An 11,616-nucleotide genomic window follows, 5' to 3' on the forward strand; every position below is an offset into this window, starting at 1 on the left:
CGGATGGGTTCACAGTGGCATTTTGGCAATCCTGTTGGGAGTTTGTGAAAGAGGAAATTGTGGAGTTCTTCCAGGAATTTTTTGAAGAAAAATCGTCTGCCAAGTGCCTTAACTCTACTTCCTAGTCCTCATTCCTAAGAAAGGGGGGGCGGAGGACTTGGGGGATTTCAGACCCATCAGTTTGATTGGGGGTTTGTACAAGCTTTTGGCCAAAGTGCTAGCCAATAGAATTAAGGAGGTGTTAGACAAGGTGGTTTCGCCAGACCAAAATGATTTTGTGAAGGGTAGACAGATATTAGATGCATCACTCATGGCCAATGAGGTGATTGACTATTGGCTCAAACGCAAAGAGAAAGGGCTGATATGTAAGCTGGATATTGAAAAAGCCTATGATAGTATGAATTGGAGCTTCCTCATGAAGGTCATGCTAAAGATGGGCTTTGGGGATCCGTGGATGAAATGGATTTGGTGGTGCATTTCATCGGCAAGCTTCTCTATTCTGGTGAACAGGGTTCCAGTTGGTTATTTCACCAATTCTAGGGGGTTACGCCAAGGAGATCCACTCTCCCCCTACCTCTTTGTGTTGGGAATGGAAGTACTAAGCGCTATGTTAAGAAGGGTTGTTGATGGGGGCTTCATTTCAAGTTGTAACATTCAAGGGAGGGGGGGGGGAATGGAGATAAATGTATCCCATCTATTATTTGCTAATGACACGATCATTTTTTGTGAAGCAAGACAAAATCACATGACCCACCTAAGCTGGATTTTGATGTGGTTTGAGGCAGCCTCTAGACTTAGAATAAACCTTGCTAAAAGTGAAGTAATCCCGGTTGGGGAGGTGGAAGATATTGAGATGTTGGCGGTGGAGTTAGGGTGCAAAGTGGAAACCCTCCCTTCTGTCTATTTGGGGCTGCCTTTGGGAGCCAAGTACAAGGCCAGAGCTATGTGGGATGGGGTTGAAGCAAGAATGAGAAGAAGGCTTGCCTTGTGGAAAAGACAATATCTGTCAAAGGGCGGGAGGATTACCCTTATCAAAAGCACTTTGGCTAGCATGCCTATTTACCAATTGTCTCTTTTTCGCATGCCTAAGCTAGTTGTAAAAAGACTTGAAAAAATTCAAAGGGATTTTCTTTGGGGAGGGGGAAGTACGGAAAGAAAAATCCATCTAATCAATTGGGAGGTGGTGTGCACCCAAAAGTAGAGTGGGAGTCTAGGCATTCAGAGAATTGATCTCTTGAATAAGGCCCTGTTGGGGAAATGGATTTGGCGGTTTGCCTTTGAGGAAGATATCTTCTGGAGGAAGGTGATTGGGGTGAAGTATGGCCAGTTGGGTTTTGGGTGGAGAACTAAGGAGGCCCGCGGAACGTTTGGGGTGGGGGTTTGGAGGGATATTCTGAAGGAGTCGTCTTGGTGTTGGGAGAATATAGAATTCAAGGTGGGCAAGGGGACTAAGGTAAGGTTCTGGATTGACCTATGGTGCGGAAATGAGGCGTTGTCCCAAGCTTTTCCCCAGTTGTTTGCTTTGGCGGTCCATAGGTATGCATCGGTAAATGAGATGTGGGACTCGAGCCTCGGTCAAGGAGGTTGGAACATAAGACTCTCTAGAAACTCCAATGATTGGGAGTTGGACGCCTTAGGAGAGCTGTTGCATATGTTGAGGGATTTGAGGATCTCTATTGAAGAGGACGCAGTGATATGGAAAGGAGAGGGACACGGCCGCTTTCGGATTAGAGATGCTTACAAGTTGTTGACAGGGTCTAATGCCATTACCTTCCTGAAAAAGAGCATTTGGGTGGACAAGGTCCCAACCAAAGTTGCTTTTTTTGCTTGGGAGGCTTCTTGGGAGAAGGTCCTAACTTTGGATAATCTTCAAAGACGGGGCTGGCAGCTTCCAAACCGGTGTTTTTTGTGTGGTTGTGAAGAGGAAACTGTAAATCATATTCTTTTACACTGTACAGTTGTAAAGGCTCTTTGGGAGATTATCTTGGCCTTGTTTGGGGCTAATCGGGTGTTCCTAGAGAAAGTCAAAGAGATGTTAGAAGTTGGAAGGGCCCTTTTGTGGGGAAAAAGAGGAAAAGGATTTGGACTTCCATTCCTTTATGTATTTTTTGGATGGTTTGGAAGGAGAGAAATAGATTAGCCTTTAGGGGGGGCTCTCTAGCTATTCAGAAGCTAAAAAATTCGTTTGTTTGTAATTTGTGGAGTTGGGCTAGGGTGTATATGGGAGAGGAGTCCTCTTCGCTTTTAGGTTTTTTGGAATGGCTTGCCACTCCCTAAGGGATGGTGAGTGTTGTTTTTGTTTTTGCGTAGGCTACTATGTATACTTCCTGTATGCTTTGTGGCTTTTTGCCTAATTTTATATATATGCGCTCACTTATCTAAAAAAATATAAGAAAATACAAAGAAAAAACAAGCAAACACTCTAGTTAGACCAACCCATTTTGGATTACACACCGCTAACCAATCAAGTTGTAACACGTTAAGAGATATCCCTTTAAAAACCTTAGAACAAAAAGCCCAAAAAGAAGTTAGAAAACGAATAGAATCCTAAAGATTCTCTGAATTCCTTGCTTTATCCTAAAAAATCCTTGCATTTCTTTCCTGTCACACCACCCACATTAAAGTGATGCACGCATCTTGCCATAAAACAATCGCTCTCTTAGAAGATCCAAAACCATTAAAATTAGTAGATAACAAGTCAGAGATGCTCCTTGGGGGGACCCAATCCATCTTTGCTAATTGAAATAATCTGTGTCACAACCCCATCAACAAAGAGCAATGGAGAAAAAAGTGATCTACTGTTTCTCCATGCTTCATGCACAACTTACAAATGTCGGGACTAAGTGCTTTGTAGGGTCTTCTCAATTGTAGCAAGTCATTAGTATTAACCTTCTTGTGAGCCACCAACCAGACACTTTGAAGGGGACTTGAGAATTCCAGACGAACTTAGTAGGGAAAACTGGAGGCGAATAAGAAAATTGAGATAAGGCAAGAAAGAAATTGTCAACCACCTCACCAAATGAGGTTTTCACTCAAGAGTCCCACCTCTCCACAGAAAGTCCCTCTGAATCTGCTCCAATCTCATTCTAACCACTCTTGACAAATGGAGGATAAACATAAAATAAATAGGCAAGGTGGACAAAGTACTACGAATCAAAGTAATTCTCCCGCCCTTAGAGATATATTGGCGCTTCCATATAGCCAATCTTTTATGAAATATTTTCTCAATACTATCCCAAGCTACCACAAAATTAAAAGGAGCCCCAATGGCATCCCCAAATAAGTGGACGAAAGACTTCCCACCTTGCAGCCCAGTTCACAAGCCAAATCATCCACATTTTCCACCCTTCCCACCAAGATCAACTCACTTTTATTCAAATTAACCTTCAACCCAGAGATTGACTCAAACCACATCAACAGCCAACACCAAAATGTCATTTGTTCCTCTTGCACTTCACAAAAAATCAGTGTATCATCAGCAAACAGCAGGTGGGACACCTGGACCACTTCACATCCCTTTCCCCGCACTTGACAAGCCGATAAAAAGGCACCATAGACTGCTCTCTTTAAAAGACAATTGTGGCCTTCCATCACTATCATAAAAAGGTAAGATGAAAGTGGGTCTCCCTGCCTTAGGCCCTTAAAGCTTTGAAAAAAGCCTGAAGGTGTTCCGTTAACCACAACGGAAAACTTGGCTATGGATAAACACCACTTCTCCCCAAACCCCATCTTCTCCATAACTGTAAGCAAAAAATACCACTCCACATGATCATAGGCTTTCTCAATGTCCAACTTACGTAGGATCACCCCTCCATTGCTTTTCAAAATCGAGTTTATTACTTCATTCGCAATGAGCATTGCATCCAATATTTGCTTGCCCTCCGCAAACGCATTTTGGGTCTTGGAAATCACCTTAGCTAGCACCCCATTCAACCTATTAGCCAGCACCTTGGCCAGCCACTTGTATAGCCACCCTCCCTCCCCCCATTTTTTCCATGATCAGAACTAGAAAAGTAGTATTCAAACTATGCATAAAGCGACCCAACCTGCGAAATTCCCTGAAAAAGTTCATCACCTCAATCTTCACAAACTCCCACAAAAACTATCAAAAAGCCATGGGAAACCTATCTAGGCTTAGAGCTTTATCCCCGCTAAAACTCGACAGAGCCCCATACACTTCCTCCTCCAAAAAAGGCTTCTCTAGCCCTACCACCTTAGAATCATCTAGACTCGCTAAGGACAATCCACTAAGACTAAGTCTCCTATCACCTGAGGTAGAGAGCAAAAGATGAAAAACTCTACTTACTTCCTCTTGATTTCACTGTCCTTTGTGATCCACGACCCATTAATTTTGATTCTGGTCATCTGGTTCTTCCTCCCATGAGCATTGGTCATTCTATGAAAGAAGTTTGTATTTCTATCCCCCTCTTTCAACCAAGTTTCTCTCAATTTTTGCCTCCAAGACAATTCTTCCATAAGGACCCACATTTTATAGATCTCTCTAGCGTCCTTCCCGGATTCCTCCTCATCCAAAAACAGAGAATGAGAACACTCCTCCTTATCCGAAAAATCCACCTGGTTTAAGGCTAACTCCTTCTAAACTTCAATCTTACCAAAAACCTCCTTGTTCCAACTTCTCAGAACAAGTTTCAGAGCTTTCAATTTTTCAATCAAGATGAAGCTAGCAAACCCACTAAAATAAACCCCTCTCACCACGATCTCAAAACAGTCTTAAAGGCCTCCTCCTTTAGCCATATGTTTTCAAACTTGAAAGGAGTGGGCTCACTCCTCAACCTTCCCCACTCAAGAAGAATCAAAAAGTGGTCTGACACCGGCCTAGCAAGAACAAATTGAACAACCCCTGAAAAATGAATTTTCCAATCTTTAGAAATAAGAAAATGATCAATTCGCAATTTATTTCGATTATTTAAACCACCGCTCTAAGTGAAAATACCTCCCTGAAGGGGTAGGTCCCTCAACTCTAAGTCCTCAATCACCTTGGAAAATCCTCTCATAGTTGAAGACAATCTACCTCCTCTGCTATGCTCCTAGGGGAATCTGATCATGTTGAAATCACCTACCACGCACCATGATCACTCCACAAACCTCTAACAACCCTTAACTCGCTCCAAAAACTCTCCCTATCCATCTTCAACGTGGGACCATAAACCCCTGTAAAGCTCCAACTAAAATCGTCCTCACAACTCTTAAAACCACAAGAAATTGAAAAGTTCCCCTCCTCCATTTCTAGCAGCTGTAACACCCTATTGTCCCAAAACACCAAAACCCCTCCCCCCACCCCTCTTGAGTTCACAGCCCCCCATTCTAAGCATCTTCCTACCCCTAAGCTACACACAATCTCCCTGGTCATTTCCTGGATTTTAGTTTCTTGCAAACATATTAAATCTGCCTTCTGGGATTTAATAACAACCTTGATTAGTTTTCTTTTATCTCCATCATTAGCCCCTCTCACAGTCCACTACAAAATTCGAATCTTCATCTAACTTAAGTCGATTCCCCCACGAAGCCCCCTGACCTACAATAATTCATTGAAGACTCCAGCTTCTTTAGCTCTAGGTCAGATCTTGAGGATTTCTGACATTTTGTCTTCTTCCCCGTCACCGTCTCAAAAAGTTATCTTCTCTCATTCATTCTACTAAGAAGCTTCAAGATTTCCCCCTCGAAGCCCTCCATTGGCATTCCCAAACAATGGTAGAACTTTGCCAAACAGCTAAAGTTCCAAGACTCCAAATTCTCTCCCTTTTCTTCCACCACCCCATCGTTTGCCTCCTTCAACAAGAAAGGCTCATCAATTCCCTGTCCATTACCCATTTCCTCTACCAAAAGCACTCTCTAGGGATTTACAGTTAGCTCCCCTTCCCTATCCACAAAATCAACGATCGCATCGTGGGCCTCCTTTTTATTGTGACCAAAGCCCCCTCCAACCCTGAGAAAGGAGAAGAAGAAAAGACTCGTCCCCCCAAAGCACAACAAGATTTAAGCGAAAGGAAAAGGTACCTAAAAGCTTCTTCCATGAGGCATGCGCCCGCTGAAGAGCCACTGATAGAGACTCCTCTGCCGCTGCGAAAACCTCTCCTCCAAACAAGTCTTCATCCACACCCCACGGCTTTGATGAAAAGGGACTCCCCCCGAAGCCCTAACCTTTTTTAAAAACCCATCAAGACTGACCCGATCCAAATCCATGGCCCTTTTCACCGCGTGACTAGGCTAACCCACCTCCCAAAACAAGCTTGGCCCCCAACCTTCTTCCTCCATCAAGAGACGACCTAGCCCACTCTTTGAAAATGATATGCCCTTTTTAGAACTCACGAGGCCCTGATTCTCTTTAGCTTAACAACCCTGCCCAACAGACCCAAGGCCTCTTCCAAGAGTAGGTCTCCCATCACAATTTGAAATTCTAATCCTTCTCTCTCCTATCCTCCCCAACCTTCGCGTCACCATCAAAAAGCGTGGCCGCTTTTGCAAACACATCGCCTTTACTGAACTCCACACCCCCAACCTCTCCACCCGGGCGTGCCAAGCCAACCTTTGCAGCACACAAAGACTCATGTTCCATTCCCACGCTCCACCCTGCACATAAACCACCTTCACCATCATCCCTAACCTTCGCCCCCTCACTCCCTCAACTCCTGTTCATTGGAACCACAATAGAGACCCATGGTGGCACCTCCCACCACAATTGGATGGCAAAACAAGAAAAGTCCACCACTAACCACAAAGTCCCTAAAAGATCTTTTCCCTCTAATTTTACCAAAATTTTGGCCCATTGCAGCTGAGAGAACCTCCTTATGTCTTCATCCACCCCAATGAATTCTCCACAACAATCTCCTATTTTCCTGAACACCTCCCCATTCAAAAAGTGAAGAGGGAGACCCACCACCCTCACCCAAACTTCTTTGGTAAGATTTTCTAACTGCAAACAACCAACCTTTGCGTTCCATCTCTCCAAACGCAAAAGTCTATCCTTGAACCATCGCACCCCCCTCTTCAACACTCTATCTACCTCTTCCCCATCTTCAAATTCCAACAAAAAGGAGGCACTTCCCAACTTCGTAAGTTTCACTCCTCCCTTCAGATTTCACAAGCGTTCCCTTCATCTTTTTAGTGACACCAACTTGGATTCCAAAATCGACCCCTCTCCCCACCTTCCAAATAAGCAGAGACCCAATTGGTCCCCCCTGCACCACATCTCCCTGCCACCAAGCTGAAGCCAAAGAGCATCCCCTACCCTTCCAGCCGACGCTCTAGCGACATCCACAAATGCCCTCTTCTCAAACTCCCTCGGTCTATCAAGACTCTTCTTGTCCCTATCAACTGCAGGTATCAATAGAGTCATAGCTTCATCACAAGTAATCACTCCCAAGGACCTCAGTTTCTCAGCCAAAGTAACCCAGCACCCAAGCAGCCCCTTTCCTTCAGGGAACACTAAACAAAACCTCTTACTCTCCAGATCAAGAATAGAACATAGGACGAACCTCCCCACCCCATTGACCCTTCTATCCAACCTGTACTTTCTCTCCTCATCCTCCCAAACTTTGACAAATCTTCCTTCCTTTTCCTTCCTGCAACATTCTACAATTCCATCCAACAGCCTTCTTAAGCTCAAATCCCCAAACCGAATCCAAGAGGAAAAGGCCCTGCTCCTCTCCACAATGATTCCTTTTAACTCTCCTCGAGCTTCCTCCACCGAGACTTTGAAAGACATTGACTCCACCGCAAACCAGCATCTACCCCCTCTCATTCCCTTTAGAATGGAGCTTTACCAAGGATGTAGTATATACCAGTCTCCGTAGAAGCTGAAATGCTATTTTTCTTTGAATACTTTAATAGCTAACGAAGTTAGCAACCTGCAGCCTGCTTTCCAAGCAGCTGATGCAAGACCAAATATAATCTTTGTAAGTAAAATACATCTCAGGGTAGAAAAATGGCTTCTATAGTATATTCTTGGAACTATGGACTTTGCAATTAGAAGTAACAAAAGTTCTGGACTGAAATTATGAAGATATGGTAAAGGAAATAAAAATAAATAAATGTTTGAGAAAAGACTACTTAGCTGATGAAAGGATGTTGCAAATGCGTTCATCTATAAAGTGGTTTTTGACCACATAAACTTGTATCATGTAACCATGTTAGAGCCTAAAAGGTGTGTTGGGTAATGGGAAGGTCCCCGCATTGTAGATAATCCATTTATGTTACTTCATTTTCTTTTAATTTGAAGAACCTTAGGCTTGGTTGAGGGTATTGATTTTGAGTGATCAAATACAATGGACAAATAAATTTGTATGCTACATATCAAGGGTTTTTCAATTAAAAGCATATCTAGACTTGAATCCACATATCTTTGCTTTAGTTGATGTAGGACTAATTAATCCACCACAATTTTGCCTCAATCATCAAGAATTTTTTGTCTTAATGCTACCCACTTGTATGTCAATTCCAGAAGAGAATGGTAGAAAGGAATGGAAAAAGGTGGTGGCTCCTTTATGTTTGGCTATCAAAAAGTGCCTCGAATATAAACATAAGGGTTATTTCTATGGATTTTAGGGTGAGGAAAAAAAAACCACACTGTGATTAATGATCTAGCCTTAGCCTCGACTATCATGATGCACTCAAGACCACATGGTACACTCTAATCTTCTAATTATTCAATAAAATAATTACATACCTTGATTGAATAGCTCAAGTAGTGAACATTATGACCCATAGAATTTTCCAAAAATTATATGTTCAATCTTCACTCCACTAAAGAAAATTAATTGAACTCTAGCCACCTATAATAATTATAATGAAGCAAAAAATAAAAGCTCTAATCAATGACCTATTATATATATCATTACATAATATTCCATATAAATACCCATAATCCAATTATAAATTGTTATCAACCATTTGGATTGCATAGTTATTGCTTGATTTGCAAATTGACTTTTATTCTTTGATCTATTAATATGGTTCTATTCACAAGGGTAAGTATCTAATTCAAACCTTAGTCTTTGTTGATGGAATTCATTATAGAAAGAATGAAAGAAGTTGGGTACATCAAAGACTAAGACCCCATTAACTAACTGGTCTCTGCACCAATCTTACCCACTTAGATCTGGAATCAACCATTAGCCTACTAGAATAATAAATAAAAAAAAATCTAAATCCCCCCAATCTAGCTTTGCAAGGGAACCCCTATAGGGTTCTTCAATTCAAAAGGTAGTGTCCACCACTTTCTTTTTCTTTATATGATGCCCAAAAACAAAATGTTAAACTCTTTTTCTCAAAAAAAAAAAAAGTATGGAGAATGCTTCATTTGAAGTCAAAGGTGTTCGCATGAAGGTCGGGGAGCTAAAAGAGGATTGGATTATTGAATCACGAACAAAATGTTTGTCATTGTTTCTAACAATTTAGGAAAGAATTTTGTTACTCAAACGAGAGAGAAACAAAGAGAATTCTGGTCTATGAGACCTATCACTCAAAATAACCTTTAGATTCACACTTAGAATCCATTGTCTTTGTCCTTAAAGTAGATTCTTTGGCATTTTCTTCTTCCCCTTTGCTCCTAAAAATGTCATTGCTATTTTTTATTTTATTTTATTAATTCAATTGCTACAGAAAGATGTCTTTACTTTGATTTGATGTGGATATCTTAGCAATGTTCATTACCTTTCTTTGGACTATAAATATGTCACTTGTTTTTACTAGCATAAAATATTTTGATTTTATCATGCTAAAGAGCCTTATTTATCCCACGTTAACAAGAATAGATGATTTGTCTTAAAGAGTCATTATTCCAAGATGAGAAGATAGATAAACCTAGTCTCTCAAGATGTATTGAGATGAAACCCTAAAAAATATTACATGATGTAACAAATTTTATTCATTAATAAGTTTATTTATTTATGTTTTTAGTTCCCTTGTATCATCTCTTTTTACATTATATATGACTAGAGTGCATTAGGAGTTATAAAGAAGATCTAGGTCACGGGTTCCTTACAAAGTGATAAATGGTTTACAATTAGTTCATGGATTTGAGCAATCTAGTAAAGACTATAGTGCATTACTTCCTAATTGAAGGGATGACTTGTTTTGGTTATCTGGATGACTTTCCCATGGTGAGTGCACTAATATATATGGTTACACGTTAGACAAGACTTGTGGTGAATCATGACAATACTGATCAGGTAGTCATAATTCATCAAGCTACTATATTGGATGGACTCTCAATCATGAGAGGATCTTGAGCTTGCATTTAAATCAATAGGAGACTTTGACATATGGGTGAGACCCTAAGGTGGTTGTATATTATCTATGGATTAGGTCACTATTGACAAAGGCTAGTGGCAACAAGTAGTCTCAAGAAAGGCACATGATATCTCATGAGATTAAGATAAGGTGTCATCTTGGGAGATCCTAAGGATATGTGATCAGAAAAACTATGGTTTTGGTAATTCCTTTAGTGGAATTTGACATAGCCTTTTTGTGAGCCAGAATATGTCAATTGATCACATAATAGGAGGATCTGTAACTCAAAATTGGAGTGGTGATTTTGAGAGGTTGATAACATTACCTCATTAGATTATGGACACTAGTTCATAGGGAGTTTGCATGTAGTGTGTTGGCAGATCGGAGGGTTGGCCGCGTCCATCAACTTCCCTTGTGTTCATCGTGGGCTCTTGGGTGAATGCACTATAAGGTTAGGGTATGCGCCTTTCCTAACAGCAATTGCTTTTAGGAGAGTTGGTAGCGCCTGAGGTCCTACAAGTGGTATCAAAGCTAATGTAACGGGTTCGAACCCCAGGGGTGTCGCTAGGGGCGGGGGGGAGATTGTTGTCAGATCGGAGGGTTGGCCACGTTCATCAACTCCCCTTGTGTTCGACGTGGGCGCTTGGGTGAATGCACTATAAGGCTAGGGTATGCGTCTTTCCTAACAGCAATTGCTTTTAAGAGAGTTGGTAGCGCCTGAGGTCCTACATAGTGGATAGTAGGTCATGGACTTAAGCTTTGCCTCATAGTATTATATGGGATATTAGAGTACAATTGATTTTTTTTTTTATTTATTGGAATGTTGGGTCAACTTCAAAATTACATTCTAAGGGAGCTAGTATTTTTCTATGGATCATAGTAGTCCCCGCTCAAGTTCTTGTTTCATGGTGGCATATTGGGTTTGTAGTTCATAAGTGTTCATAAAAGTGTTTTAGTAAAAACATAAGGTTACACTAGATCTTATGAATGAATTTTTTTAGATTGGGCTAATTAATTAATTGAAGCCCAATAGAACTCATTAATTAATTAGGGCTTAAGTGGGCTAGACTAGGTTACCCATACCCAATTTGGGCTTAAGTCACTTAAACCCATAGGGAAGCCTATAAATACTCCCATGGGGTTATGACTTCAGACTTTTGCCATTGTCTTTCATAGCGAGAGAGAAAGAGAGAGCAAACCCTAACCACTCTCAAGAGAGAGGAAACTATAGATCTAGTTCTCTTATGTTGTGTCAAATTCTATGAAGTGAGAGATCCCATGAAGATTGTTGGATAGGTGAGACCTAAGACAACTATAACATATTTGATATCTTCTTCGAATCAGATTCGATTTAGGAACATCCAA

The 11,616-nt window shown here is 41.3% G+C and overlaps 1 protein-coding gene across 1 annotated transcript; it reads left to right on the plus strand.

Moving 5' to 3' along the window:
- Nucleotides 1-310: 310 nt before the first annotated feature.
- On the plus strand, nucleotides 311-1,964 carry LOC117925387. Its single transcript, XM_034844387.1, has 4 exons — nucleotides 311-647; nucleotides 786-955; nucleotides 1,244-1,801; nucleotides 1,959-1,964. The coding sequence occupies exons 1-4, from the start codon at nucleotides 311-313 to the stop codon at nucleotides 1,962-1,964; spliced, it is 1,071 nt and encodes a 356-aa protein (XP_034700278.1).
- Nucleotides 1,965-11,616: the final 9,652 nt, after the last annotated feature.

Source organism: Vitis riparia, chromosome 11 (assembly GCF_004353265.1).
Source record: "Vitis riparia cultivar Riparia Gloire de Montpellier isolate 1030 chromosome 11, EGFV_Vit.rip_1.0, whole genome shotgun sequence".
Lineage (NCBI taxonomy): Eukaryota > Viridiplantae > Streptophyta > Magnoliopsida > Vitales > Vitaceae > Vitis > Vitis riparia.